This window comes from Apostichopus japonicus, chromosome 23, assembly GCF_037975245.1.
Source record: "Apostichopus japonicus isolate 1M-3 chromosome 23, ASM3797524v1, whole genome shotgun sequence".
NCBI lineage: Eukaryota > Metazoa > Echinodermata > Holothuroidea > Aspidochirotida > Stichopodidae > Apostichopus > Apostichopus japonicus.
Genome location: NC_092583.1, coordinates 1,749,366 through 1,764,955, shown reverse-complemented (window position 1 = coordinate 1,764,955; position 15,590 = coordinate 1,749,366). Strand labels below are relative to the sequence as shown.

At 36.3% G+C, this 15,590-nt stretch overlaps 1 protein-coding gene across 12 annotated transcripts; it reads right to left on the bottom strand.

The window, feature by feature from the left end:
- Positions 1–1,613: 1,613 nt before the first annotated feature.
- Positions 1,614–15,549, bottom strand: LOC139964590 (galactosylceramide sulfotransferase-like). 12 transcript variants are annotated; one of them, XR_011792026.1, is made up of 4 exons: positions 14,958–15,549; positions 9,103–9,223; positions 7,275–7,332; positions 1,614–5,320 (listed from the first exon to the last, which is right to left on the bottom strand). XR_011792026.1 is itself a non-coding variant. In XM_071966308.1 (4 exons), the coding sequence occupies exons 3-4, from the start codon at positions 7,421–7,423 to the stop codon at positions 2,187–2,189; spliced, it is 1,218 nt and encodes a 405-aa protein (XP_071822409.1). In that variant the 5' UTR covers positions 7,424–7,435; positions 9,103–9,223; positions 14,912–15,183; the 3' UTR covers positions 1,624–2,186. The 12 variants fall into 12 exon arrangements, 6 of the variants coding, with proteins under 6 accessions (XP_071822405.1, XP_071822409.1, XP_071822410.1 ...); XR_011792024.1 differs by having other exon boundaries at positions 14,912–15,544; XM_071966308.1 differs by having other exon boundaries at positions 1,624–3,255; positions 7,275–7,435; positions 14,912–15,183.
- Between the last annotated feature and the right edge of the window lie 41 nt (positions 15,550–15,590).

The following is a 15,590-nucleotide window of genomic DNA, read 5'->3' as shown; positions in this document are numbered from 1 at the left end:
AATACTACTACTCCAATTACTAATAATAATGGTGGTAATAATAACAATAATAATACTAATACTAATACTACTACTACTACTAATAATAATAATAATCATAATCATAGCATTAACTATACGTTATCACATTTTACGTGGTGGACCAGCAGTAACGGTACCCAACGGAGGGGTAGGGTTGTATTATAGGGTTAGTAACATATTGCAATAAGTACTTGTAACCCAACTTTTTTTCTGTGGTGGGGGTGGGGAGGGGAGTGCACATTATGAGGAGTTCATTCGAACGATAGGAACTTAAAGGCTGACTTTCGCTAGAATTTAGTCTTGATATGTTATAGTCCAAGGAAAAAGATTTTGTTAGTAATGTGTCTTTAGCTGTTCTATGTTGCTAGATATTCACATTTTTTAAGAGATTTTAAATCGCTGGAATGCTCCTTTAAAGGCCTTTGTCTGATGACGACGTCAGATCCTCAGTATAAGTCTAAATGTTAATGGTAATCCAAAAATAGTATATAAACAATAGAGTTACCCTGTGGTGACTTTCAAGATACCATTTCTCTTTGAAACTTCGTTGGAACTAACATGTCATTTGAAGTCTTATGATTGCCATTGAGTTTTTGTGCCGCATATGACCTAAATAATATAGTCCGTGTTTATTAGGCTGTATAGTTCAGCCACTTTAATTGTTGTACCTTAGCTATTTTAAAGGGTAATTTCTCAAACACTAAAAGTGGTCTAGAAACACACAATCTGGACTCGAAGCAGTGATTGGCTAGTGGTCTACAAACATATCAAAATGAATTTTCTGCCTAAAGACACCCTTTAAAAACAAACAAACAAACAAACAGATTGATAACGTCTTCAACGTGAGAATTAACTATGACAGTTTTAAGACGTATGCTATCGATGAAGAGGTACGTGGGATCTAGGAAAAAGGCTAGACGAAACATTCTAAAACATTTTCTCAGGCACCCTGAAAACCTGAGATTCAAACTTTGCTGATAAATATCTGGAAAATTCTGAAGAATTTGACCCGCGTAAATCCCACGAGAGGAGGTCCATTCCCCCCTTCTCCTCTTTTACAACCTCCAGTCCAACTCACAGCCCCCTTGCCCCACCCACGCTCCGACGAAAAGGAAACGAGAGTATTAAAACCTTCTTTCCTTTCGTAAATGGCACAACCCTGATAGCAGGGCAAATGACGTAAGGCGATATCAATGAGCTATAATAACCATGTATGTATGTATGTATGTATGTATGTATGTATGTATGTATGTATGTATGTATGTATGTATGTATGTATGTATGTATGTATGTATGTATGTATGTATGTATGTATGTATGTATGTATGTATGTATGTATGTATGTATGTATGTATGTATGTATGTATGTATGTATGTATGTATGTATGTATGTATGTATGTATGTATGTATGTATGTATGTATGTATGTATGTATGTATGTATGTATGTATGTATGTATGTATGTATGTATGTATGTATGTATGTATGTATGTATGTATGTATGTATGTATGTATGTATGTATGTATGTATGTATGTATGTATGTATGTATGTATGTATGTATGTATGTATGTATGTATGTATGTATGTATGTATGTATGTATGTATGTATGTATGTATGTATGTATGTATGTATGTATGTATGTATGTATGTATGTATGTATGTATGTATGTATGTATGTATGTATGTATGTATGTATGTATGTATGTGTGTATGTATGTATGTATGTATGTATGTATGTATGTATGTATGTATGTATGTATGTATGTATGTAGGCCTATGGATGTATGTATGTATTGGCTTGTCTATCCTAACATAGCTATTCAGTAACTAATACGCGAGTCTAACATTCTAAGGTGGAACGGTTGAAATAGGCAAGAATTACTCACGACGGTTTCCTTCGATATATATAATCTGAAAGTCCAAAGGTCTACAATTACAGCAAATAAAAGAAGAAGAAAAAATAGCACTTATCAACGATCGCTTTAAAAAACAGTGTTGGTCTTCTATTGATTATACGTTATCACAGACCATACGTTATACGTAGGCCTATAAGTGACAATTCATCCGAATAATAATAATCATAATAATAATAATGATTATAAAATAACAACAACAACAATAATATTATAAGTTCAATGAACCTATTGTAATTTCTTGGGCAATCATCCATATTTCTTTTTCATATAAGTTCGAATAAGTTTCGTGTATCCGATGTCGGCTCTTAGAATCCTGGTGCACCTTTCTGTATTATTCTTAAGTACAAATTTATCTTCTCTCCTATCTTCTCTGTCAAGTCTATAAGAATCGATACATTGATCAAAAGCTTCCTGGTTTAATTGTCTAAAAAATTTCAAGTCTCTCTGAAAATCTTTACCGTAAGCATCTACTTTCTTCCAAAATGTCCGATTGAAGTGATCATATAGTAAAACATCTCCATGGTTCCATTTTTTAATCTTCGCTATTAATTCGTCACTTTTCTGAAATCGATGACTTGAACTTCTGACCCCAGCTGATATGTATAAAATATCTTCATAATCCCAACACAATAATTTTCTTAATAGAATGAGAGACTCGTCGTAATATTCTCTGATCAAAACAAGGTCCAATTCCTCGTCCAAGTCTTGAATTGCGCCCTCTAATTTGACGTCATCCTCATCGAACTCATGCTCGAAACCTAAATCGAATAATTGTCCATTTCTACTCAGTTGCCACATTTTAAACTTTTTCCAATATTTCTTCGGGTCTTTCATATAAGCCTCCAAATGTGTTTCTCCCTCTAGTTTATTAATCGTTTTGTACATTTCGAAATATCCGAAAGCCGATTCCAATTGGTCTTCGGGCTTTCGTAGGATGGTGACGTAGACTGCATTCGGTATCAATAGACTCATCTCCTTACGATCATATCTGGCGTGATTCGCTAAAATGTCAAACGTCTTCTTCTTCATCTTAGGGAACGATAACACATCTTTGCGATTAAATTTGCCAGGAAAGGATAGAACGTGGCTTTTTCCCGTAACGAACGTCAAATTGCGATAATAACCGTATCGCTCAAAGATGGAAGCAGTTGTTGTACTCGCTGTTTTGTGTGTCTTTATAAACACTATCTTCTGTTTTGGTGAACATTCTGGCTCATGTGTGGAAACCAATGTGTTATTATTATTATTATTACTCATATCTCCCCACTCTAACTCAGCGAGAGGCGCAAAGCTTCGGTAAAGTCCTGCAGTTAACCTTCAAATGGAAATCGAAAAAACGGTGACAACATTTATTTCATCACATTAATTCGTTGAAACTAATTTTTCAAGAAGTCTAGTGAACGAAAAAACCTTTTTTTTTGTTCCAGCCCCCTCCCCACCCCCTCTCATCATCTCCTTTCGACATTAGAAGGGGTTTCCAATAATTGTCAAAACAAAGGATTGGGCGGCCATTTGAAAACCATTGGAGATTGGTCTAACGTCCGCTCCATCCAATCAAAGATTTTGAGTGGTAAAAGTGTTTCTTACTAAGATAATTAGGCCTATCTCCTCTTTCCCATGTTGTGATCATATAATTGTCCCCCTGGGGGGAAATATTTACACATTGTAATTATTTAAAATCTGTTCATTTTGTCAATAGGGACCCAAGTATTGACAGATAGGTATTGAAATGAGGTTTTAATTTTTATAATTTTTTTATAATTAAGCTAATTAGATATGCAAATATGTAAATGAGGTTATGATACAAACAATGTACTTTTTTGCCCATGGATTTGAAATTATTTTGATGAAATTTGCTGGACTTTTGATAGTTTGATGAGTTCAAGACATGTTATTTCATTAGTAAAATATAATTTGATGTTTGAATGTGAGGAATATGACTGATTTTCCCCCCTCCAAACAAACAAATGTATTCTGTAATACATTGGTAGCCACGCGTAACGGTAAGTCTATATATACCAAATTGCGCTACATACACAATACATAGTACATACAGTGTGCAACTATCCCAGCAAAAAATGTACCCTAATTTTACCGCGGTAAACTATGGTAAATGTGTGGTAAATAGGGTAAATGTGTGGTAAAATTGTGGTAAAATCAACCGCGGTACAACAAGTTACCGCATTTTTACCATGGTATTACCGCGGTAAAAGTATGGTAAAAGTGCGGTAAATTTACCGCAGTTTTACCATTATATTACCGCGGTAAAAGTAGGGTAAAAGTGCGGTACATTTACCGCGGTAAATTTACCGCAGTTTTACCATGATATTACCACGGTATAAGTAGGGTAAAAGTGCGGTACATTTACCGCGGTAAATTTACCACAGTTTTACCATGGTACTACCGCGGTAAAAGTGTGGTACATTTACTACGGTAAACTTACCACAATTTTACCATGGTATTACCGCGGTAAAAGTAGGGTAAAAGTGTAGTACATTTACTACGGTAAATTTACCGCAGTTTTACCATTATATTACCGCGGTAAAAGTAGGGTAAAAGTGTGGTACATTTACTATGGTAAATTTACCATAGTTTTACCATGATATTTCTGTAGTAAAAGTAGGGTAAGTTAATATGGTACATAAACTACATAGGTGAAATTCCTACAATTGTGCCATGATTAACCACAGTAAAAATAGGGTAAAACTATACGGTGCAATTATACTATGGTAAATTTACCATAATTGTACCATGATTTTACCACAGTAGAACATATATGGGTCACACTATGAAACATGATGGTACATTTACAGCAATTTTTCCATGATTTTGTCCCATATTTTTGCAATACTGATATGACAAACCTTTTGTTCTACTCATATCTTAATGTTGGCAATATAAATTACCTGTGGATATGAGTTGAATAAAGAAGAGAGACAAGCGGCTATTCTTATATGTTATAGTATGCATCTCTTTTCCTAAAAAAAAAACAAGCAGAGGATAGATGCATAGAGAATTCCTTCATGGAATCCCTGATAAATTTGAGATGAGACAGCAATTAATTCTTTTTTCTTCATTATTAGGGAGAACCTAAAAGTCTTTAAAATGAAAAAAAGAATTATAAAAACTAGCACACATAAGGCATAGCTTCTGTGCCTCAACACTGTGGCACACAAAAATTGACCAATCAGTGTCCTCAGATTTGGGTATTCTCTGTCAGGTCCATTAAATGACATGACAAGTCTATGTATCTATAATCTCCCCCGTAGGACCTCTTGCGAGGTCGAACAGGGGTAAATTCCTTTATTGTCAGATTGGAGCGGTGAGGTGGCAGAACGGGAGAGTACACGTCTGCAGTACCTGAGGTCCCTGGTTCAAACCTTTGAAGACAAAAAAAAAGTCCATGTGACCCCCTCGGAAAAAGGTTGTTTATTGATGCAGGCTGTCTTATGTGCAAAATAAAGCTATGGGAAGCTCTCTAGTGTATTCCTATCTCGAGTAATGATTTTCTAAAAGCATGTCTTCACATGTGTTCATTTACGGGCAATCGGGAATTTAAGAGGTCGTTTTGAGTTGTTGAGTAAATCTGCAAAGATTTCCTTCAGAAACGTGAGCATATTGACCAATGTTAACTGGCACCCGCTGAAGATACGGTATGCCTGTATGACCATGGAGCAATAAAGAGTTTATAGCTCCATTGTATGACATGCGGGCATGTTTGAGCTTTCCCTGAAACGGGGACAAACTTTGAACATGACTTGTGGTTAGGGCGGTATAGTATTCTCACCCTTAATTCCAAACATAAGGATAATATCATGTCCGAATGTGTCGAAGAAGTCATCAATAATTCTTGCAACTTTAAAGCAGCATTTTGCGTTGGGTCGCCTTTTTCCACCTTTTTAACATGTGCATCGATTTGTTTTAGATGTATCAATCATAAAACAGCAAACTAAGATACCATCCAAGTTTCACCCTGCCAAGAGCGTTAATTAGCGAGTAATTAACGATTTATGTCGATAACGAGTAAAAGTGTCCTCGACAAAGTTTTCATATCTCCAAATCCACTAGTTTGAATTCCACCAATCAGTGAACAGTATGTTTATTCATGAGCATTTTGCGTTTGGTCGCCGTTTTCTACTTTTTTGACATGTCCATCGAGTTTTTTACATACTTTTTACATCAAATCACAAAACAGCAAATTAAGATATTAGCCAAGTTTTTCCGTGCCAAAAACGTTAATTGGCGAGTATTCCACATACAAAATTAATCGCATTCAGTTCCCAAACCCACTAGTTTGAATTCAACCAATCAGAGATGCAGGTTTAGTTATGAGCCGTTGCTAAAAATAGATTCAAGACTTTGCGTTGGTACAACCAGGGAGTTGTTATGCAACTGCCTGGTACAACTGCCATATAGACTGTACACAAATCAAGCGTGGTGTTATATTACTTATCTGTCAATGACGTTCGTAGTGTTTAAATATTCATATTATGGGCGAGGTTTATTGGGTTCCCAACGGAAAATATCTTGGAGAACAACAAAGTTGAAAGTTGCAAATTTTTCGACTTTCATGTCGCTGCAAAATGCTGCTTTAAAGCAGCATTTTGCGTCCTTTTCTATGATTTTTCTCAACCTCACTGATTCTATACTTTGCCATAATGACATACATAACTAGCTAATCTATTTATATTTTACTTCAAATGGTGGCATGAAAGTCGAAAAATTTGCAACTTTCAACTTTGTTGTTCTCCAAGATATTTTCCGTTGGGAACCCAATAAACCTCGCCCATAATATGAATATTTAAACACTACGAACGTCATTGACAGATACGTAATATAACACCACGCTTGATTTGTGTACAGTCTATATGGCAGTTGTACCAGGGAGTTGCATAACAACTCCCTGGTACAACCAACGCGAAGTCTTGAATCTATATTTAGCAACGGCTCATAACTAAACCTGCATCTCTGATTGGTTGAATTCAAACTAGTGGGTTTGGCGGAATTGTATGCAATTAATTTTAACTGTGAAATTTGTCGAGGACACTCTTCTCATTTATCGACATAAATCGTTAATTACTCGCTAATTAACGCTCTTGGCAGGGTGAAACTTGGATGGTATCTTAGATTGCTGTTTTATGATTGATACATGTAAAAAAATCGATGCACATGTTAAAAAAGTGGAAAAAAGCGACCCAACGCAAAATGCTGCTTTAAGACTTATTGATTGAGAGGGGGAGGGGGGGCCTTTATAGTAGTAAAGCTAAAAGTTTTACCAGAAGCTGACTTTTCACAGACCGAAAACTTGAAATCGAGGCAAAACCATTAACTTACCTTACATTCGATTTGAAAAGTGGCTTCAAGCGAGGTAAGTTGACTTGGTGTAGTAGCCCTAAGATCGCAACGATTACATACAGGGACAAAGAGATAACAACGATTATCCGTTTGGACTGTAAACATATTGTCTTCGTCTGCGGAACCATGTTAGCAAGATACTAGAAGGAAACATTTCGAAATATATAGAACCGATTATATTTGAATATTTCAAATAGTTTACAGCAATTCTGTCAAGCTTCCTCACCGACGATCTTTACCAAATTTGGTATGTGCGACATACAAAACACACACACACACGCATACATGTTTATATGTATATCTCTGTTATGGAATATTGATTTATTAATTTTACTTGATAAACCATAATCAAAGGAATAGATAAAAAAAAACCTTTACTATGTGTAGAGTCAGTATGATCTATTTTGTACAAAATAAATAAGGTAAACGACACATATATACCAATTACCGTTAGAGCTATTAATATATCACATAAATATGAAAATCATCTTAGGTACATTCAAATCGCGATGCGACTCATATATATTCGTAGTACGACCGGTAAATATCATATATTACTTAACTTTTAAGACTTTTAAGGCTTAAGGCTTTTAATGTCGAACTACGTTTGGGTCCAGCTGTAAGGGCACATAGCAGATGACCAGGTGGCCCCGCCCCCTCTTTACTCCATGCAGCACTGTCAACATTTTTTTTATTCTTCTTCTTTTATAATCTAGTTGTTCATTTGTCCTTTAAAGGTTCACACAATTGGTATTTTGAATTTACCTAACAATGCATTATCTTTCAGTTCCAGTGCTTCATTAATAATTTGTAATGTAATAACAGCCTATATGAATTTCTCCTGTTAATTAATGTTTTCTAGGCTTAGATAACGACGTAGAAGTATACAGAACAAACAAATAGAGACCTCAAGATTTTTATGTGTCGCTTAATCTGCTTGTAAACCATGATTTAATTCCTTAAAATTCCATTTAAAGCCACGCAACTACACACATACGCACACTCACCCACGTACAAATAAACATACACCTAGTCGTTATCTTTGAACATTGGAATAAGATGAAAGCTGTGCGGCACATAGATATAGTCAACGGAGTTTTCACACTGTCATAAGTGAGTTATCTGTTACATCTTGGGGCAAACCGACTAATGTGCTTAGTATACACAAAACAAGCCTTTATAGACAATATATCAACAAAAGCAGGTAAACATCATTCAGGTTATAGTCTATCCAGCATAAAGAACAAACACAGCTAAGTCAATGAGGGGATGGGCATTTTGGGGGTCTACTGGCAGGGGTACCCCACCAATATAAATTACTGGAAATGCCCATCACTTACATTTGAAGTAATACCTATCATTTTCCAGTAGGTTTCAACTGGTTACCTCATGAGCTGACCTAGGTCAATGAGGGGATGGGCATTTTGGGGGTCTACTGGCAGGGGTACCCCACCAATATAAATTACTGGAAATGCCCATCACTTACATTTGAAGTAATACCTATCATTTTCCAGTAGGTTTCAACTGGTTACCTTATGAGCTGACCTAGGTCAATGAGGGGATGGGCATTTTGGGGGTCTACTGGCAGGGGTACCCCACCAATAAAAATTACTGGCAATGCCCATCCCTTGTATCTGAAGTCCTAACCAACATTTTCCAGTAGGTTTCAAGTGGTTACCTCATGAGCTGACCTAGGTCAGCCGTGAGGGGTCAATTATTGATCACTGGCAGGGGTACCCCACCACCAATAATTACTGGCAATAGCCATTTGTTGCTCTTGGGGCCATATCTGACACATTGTACTTACTTTGATGTGGTTACCATGAAAGCTGATCTAGGTTAGCTATCAGGTGACTTTAAAATTGCTCTCCCAGCCACACCCACCACAGCCGGTTTGCCAGTCGTCTGGTTTCATATACAGGAATGCACTGTGAACATTGTGATGTACAAGGCAATTGGTTACCTTCCCAGCTAACCGAACCCTCTGGGCTCCCGGTCTATTGGGATCATTATTAACATGATTAACATAATTATTAAGCTTTGAAAAATAACTTGGTGTTATGCTGTGCAAAGCTAATAATTATTTGGTAAAGCTGCTATTCCTGGCTTATAATTTGAGGGACCTAGATTTAAATGTATACCTCCCAATATGTTATAAAATTTTAATGTAAATGTATGTTTAGGATAACGTGAGTTATCATGTGCTATATCTGTATCTGTGCTTACACGTATATCATATTTTCTGTTCACAGGTCAATAATGGTGCAGATTTTGGCTTCCTGAAGACAAGTGGGAGGCCATTTGTAGTTAAGAGAAACACTCTTTGTTCGTGAAGACTTAACTGGTGTCGATTTGGGGTACCACTTTAAAACGAAAGTCATGAGGAACCCTTGCCCAAGATTCAACTTTGCATTATTGTGCAGTGCTATACTTTTGCGATTCATGTTTGATCCATTAACTTGTCTTAACTTTGTTGGAATAAAATCAGATTTTCAGATTTTTGTTTACAGTGATTTCTTCTCTATCTGTCGAAAGTCAGCCTTTGTAGACATCAGAAGTTTTATCAGAAATAAATACTGCCAACGTACACATTATTTGTGCTTCTTCTGCTCTCTTTTCTTTCAGTGATGCTAGTCAGTGAAACTAGTCGGGTTTAATTCTTTCAGTGATTCTAGTCAGTGCAACTAGTCAGTCGATACCGACTAAGAAAGGTTAGTCGGGAGAGGCACCATCCTGACTAATGTAAAACCTGCTATAAACTAGTCGGTGGCTGGTATAAATTAGTCGGTAAAGACCGACTAATGTCACCAACTAATGTAACTGACTAATATACATTTACCGACTAAGAAATTGTTGATCGACTAAGCTGACGGACTAAGATGACCGACTAAGAAATCCAACTGACTAAGGAATAAATTAGTCGGTATAGCAACTGATTAAGGCTGTGTTAGTCAGGAGAGGCACCAGATGGACTAACGTTATGTTAGTCGGTGAACCAATTTAAGTTTTCAGTGTACAACTCATGCCTATGGAAGCGTGGGGACATTAATATTATATGTATTATCTTAGATTACAAATAAATTCATGTGTTTGCACTGAAACCCTTTACAAGGTGTACTTACTATATAAAGAGAAGTGCAACTCATAAGCAAGAATATTTTGACATAATGTGGTAGCCCATACATGCAATACAGACACAACTCTTTAAATGTACATTAATATTCACACAGATTGAAACAGATTGAAAGAGGAAGGTGCCAACTGCATTATCAGTACGCAGCTGGTACGGTACGGTGCCAGCATTATTTTAATATATGCCAGCATTAATTTGAATTTATGTCCACATCAAATCAATTTTATGTAGACATAAAAAAGTCCTGCCTCCTGATATGTCGTCATAATTTCTGAATTTTGTCCACTGTGGCCAACCATACACGTTGTGATATTTGAGAGTGCACACACATGAGAGCCTATACTATACAAACTTTGCTATCTCTACACGGGACAGCAACGTTACAATTAGTTGCATTGAGACCGTCGGTATAATGCGCTATATAAATAAGTTATTTTAACAAAATACGTTGTGTTTATTGAGCACGATAAATGCAAAAATGTTTGCAGACAATGGTAAGGACTATTAGTCAAACAAATCACAGGAAATTTGGAAACGCATCATTGACTGCTTTCAGCATGAAACTTCTTTGTAACGGGAGTGTTTTTAACCTTCTACTTTGCGGTTGATTGTTATCATTTATTTGTTTTGAAACAAATTCAATCATCTATACAAAGGATTTGAAGAAATGTCGGTTCTTTTGAGAAGTTGCGGTTATTTTAAAAGAAAGAAAGAAAGATATTATTCCAAAAAGTACGAAAACATGTTATTGGAAACCTGCTCAAATCCCGAATCCTGTGTCGTTGTACTCTTGTTTACACAATTTACACGTTGACACTGAGGGTTATATCTACGATTTGTGCAAACAGATGAATATTATTTTTTTTCAACTCCCTGGTTTAAAGTTGCAGGTAAAAAGGCATGTCTATTAAGTGTTTATATGAATGAGGAATTGTTATAACGGAACGCCGTTACTCTTTTAGAGATGTGTAACCATTTTCTTTAAAACTTTCCTAGCTTCCAAAATTGTTATTATTTTGAATTCTTATACATGAACTCATACTTTCATTTGTGGCTTCATCATCTGTTACTAACAATGTGTTCAAATTTGTTGTATCACAGTGTTCTTGAGTTTAATTGTTTCTACCTGGTAAGTTGCATCACATAATTTAAAAAACAAAAAAGCACCTACGGTTACAGTTTACCGTTAATCAATGAATCACAGGTAGGGATGTGTCTGTTGTATAAAGGTTTACAAGATTGATTGCCCTACACAACAAACAATAACAACACCACTGAACTGAACTGAACAATGTGGCAACAAACACGTATTTAATGTAAATCCCACCCGTACAGTATACCCACAAAGAAATGTGTAATACCCACACGTTTATAGTACTCGAGTCCAGCTTTCTGCACTCGGACTTAAGACCAATTCCAATTTGGTATATCATCTTGCTTGGCAGATCTCTTATTTCTGAAGTTTACTCTTTGAGTGTCCAAAATGAGCACTTATGTAAGGAGTCAATGCAGTCTCACACATTTAGCCACACATACAATGAATATCTTCTTGTTGAAAGCAAATCCTATGCAGCCAATGCTTTGATTGGTTGCTGCTATTCGTCATATGGTAGATTCTTTGGCATAAACGATAGTGGCTTTGTAATTTATATAGAGACTGTGTGTATACGATAATTCCCACAATATAACTCCATTTCAATTAGATCCTTTCATTGTTCAAACTGTTTCAAAGTTATGGTTACAAAGATAAAACGGTGATCATTAGATGTAATTTTGATCTTAGTAATACAGTGAAAAGCAGTGTGATGTGACAAACAATAATTCACAATGACACAGGCTGTCCTGAAATGACCATTGACCTCAAAAACTGGCTTCTTGTACTAAATGTGATACATCAAAATACTAAATATGACATCTGTCCTTGTTAAAATATTGTGATAAACAATGGTTTCCACAATTTGACCCCTGGTGAACTCAAACGAATATATGACCTCCGCCCACAACATATCACAATATTGGGACTACTAGCCCCATTTATCATCTACATGGCTGGCTGGTGAATGCCAGCTGAACATACACTCTCAGGCGCGTATCCAGGGAGAGGCGTTGGGGCGTGCGCCCCCGGGTAAGAAAAAGAGGAGAGAAAAAGAAAAGAGAAGAAAGGGGAAAAAAGGGGGGAAAAGAGGAGGAAGGAAGGGAAAAGAAAAAGAAAAAAGAGAGAAAAGTAGAAAGGGAGAAAAGGAGGGAGCAGAAGAAAAACGCCAAGACATCGACAAGATGGTGGCGCTCCGCTTAGAGCCCCTGTTTATGATAATGTGAGCTATCATGTGCTATATCTGTATCTGTGCTTACACGTATATCATATTTTCTGTTCACAGGTCAATAATGGTGCAGATTTTTGGCTTCCTGAAGACAAGTGGAAGGCCATTTGTAGTTAAGAGAAACACTCTTTGTTCGTGAAGACTTAACTGGTGTCGATTTGGGGTACCACTTTAAAACGAAAGTCGTGAGGAACTCTTGCCCAAGATTCAACTTTGCATTATTGTGCAGCACTATACTTTTGCGATTCATGTTTGATCCATTAACTTGTCTTAACTTTGTTGGAATAAAATGATATTTTCAAATTATTGTTTACAGTGATTTTTTCTCCATCTGTCGAAAGTCAGCTTTTGTAGACATCAGAAGTTTTATCAGAAATAAATATTGCCAACGTACACATTATTTGTGTTTCTTCTGCTCTCTTTTCTTTCAGTGATTCTAGTCAGTGAAACTAGTCGGGTTTAATTCTTTCAGTGATTCTAGTCAGTGCAACTAGTCAGTCGATACCGACTAAGAAAGGTTAGTCGGGAGAGGCACCATCCTGACTAATGTAAAACCTGCTATAAACTAGTCGGTGGCTGGTATAAATTAGTCGGTAAAGACCGACTAATGTCACCAACTAATGTAACTGACTAATATACATTTACCGACTAAGTTATCGTTGATCGACTAAGCTGACGGACTAAGATGACCGACTAAGAAATCCAACTGACTAAGGAATAAATTAGTCGGTATATCAACTGACTAAGGCTGTGTTAGTCGGGAGAGGCACCAGATGGACTAACGTTATGTTAGTCGGTGGACCAATTTAAGTTTTCAGTGTACTCGGCCGATGCTGCATAATTTGACTTTGCATGGATGTCAACGGTATGACCTCAACATAAGGGGACACAACTTGTACATCGGGAAGAGGGTATCTCGGGGTGTGATGGAAGGCGGGGGCTACCGTGTAGGCAGTGATTAAAGGAAACCTGCGATTGCGTATAGGAGCGATTGCGTATAGGAAGCATTTTTCATACATGTCTAAAAAGCAGTAAACTAAAGCGCACCGGCTACATAATACGGAGTTGCTTGTCTTTAATAATTAGAACGATGAGCTCAAACTAATACACGCTACGAAAAATTGTATAAATTTTTATAAAGGAAAAACCCCGTTGCACTCAGAAGAAGAAGAATGAAAAACAACAAAATTACGACAGTTTAAGTAAGTTAGTTGCCAAAAAAGTGGTCGAAAGTTGGTCGAAATTGTCTGCAGTTATACGGTACACTTGATTTGTGGCAACAATTTACGCAAAGTTGGTTGGATTTACAAACGTACCCAATGTTATAGGTAAACAAATTGGTCCAACCTTTTTAACAGAGTATGCTGTTTGAGTTGGGTGTGACATTAATTAACACATCATAGCAGAAATTAATTGGACAGCTTTCAATTTAACTGAAAGGTGTACACCAATTGAAAAAAACGAAGATAAAAAATTTAAAAAAATCATCTCTTAGACAGTGTTGATACGAAGGGGGAAAAAATGGTGTCCCTACACATTTAAACTATACCATATATGATTTTACACTATTAAATATTGTAACAATGTTACCGAATTTTAAGATTTTGATAAACTAAAAACAAAGAGGTTAATTTTAGAGGTAGGCTACTTGTAACCTTATTCAGACCGCATTGAGCATCAGTAGGCCTATAGTACTAGATTGTAGCCAAATTAACACGAAAGAACTACAGCTTCGTGGGTTTGATTCTCGGAGACGAAATATAAATGTTCTTTGTTCTTTTCTCCTTTTTCATCTTACTTATCCTTTGTATTCTTTTGACTTTTGTAATTTAACTATTCACCATTTATATTTATATTATGTGGGATATAAATCAAACTGAAAATATGTTTTGGTAAAACTGTACAAAATATTAAAAGAGCCTTACCGACATCCTTGCAATTTTCTTAAGCAGAAAACAGAATCACCACCATGATGTCAAAGTAACTAGCAAAGTAATATATAAACAAACAGAGAGGTGATATTCTGAGATTAAAGGATTCCTTTTATGAGCCTTCCGTCGCCATCATATTTGAATAATAGTTCATTAACACAGATAGAAATGTTACATGGTCTTTATGTTAGGCTACTTATTAGAATAATAAGAATTTAACTGTGTACTCACCGGATAACATGTAGCCTATTATAGAAAATAAATTGGCGAGCCTAACCTTTCATGCTAATGTGGTAGGTCGCTTTATCTAATGTCTTCCGACAGACCTTTCGCCACGTACCAGTGTATTCTGAACATTTGGTGTATTTGCTTTTCTTGTAAGCTTTGCGCTGATCGGGGTATTCAGTTGCTTACCGGCGTTGCAAACCGCATTGAGGTTATTCTATCGGATTTAGCTTCGTGTGACGTCAGGAGGTATACAACTCCAGTCCGGCTGTAGCTAAGTAAACGCTTAATTAATAATGATAATTACAATGACATAAGAATAGGGATATGAATAGGAATGGGGAATAAGAATCAATCAATCTATCAATTAATCGACAGGCAGACAGACAGATAGATAGATAGATAGGAATTTCGAACGAAAAAGTGATATTATTTCTACTTAGTCGCAATTTCAATTGTTTGGGTTAATATTTCACTATTTTGTTTGTCGCAAATTTGCCAATCTATTCTCAAAGTATATATCGATTTTTTCCCCGGAAATATCAACTTACTATTTCACCGCAAAAAATCTCAAAATTTACGACAATTGAATCTCGACATTTGAATCCTCCTTTCGACTTGATATTTTTCGACGATTTACCGTTACCTACATGAAACGGGGGGAGGGGGGGGGGGGAGGGGAGTT

Coding starts and splice junctions, on each gene's coding strand:
- LOC139964590 (XM_071966304.1), bottom strand. Junction 3,256..7,274: donor CTTTTCAAATCGAATGTAAG/GTAAGTTAATGG, acceptor TTCCATTTGAAG/GTTAACTGCAGGACTTTACC.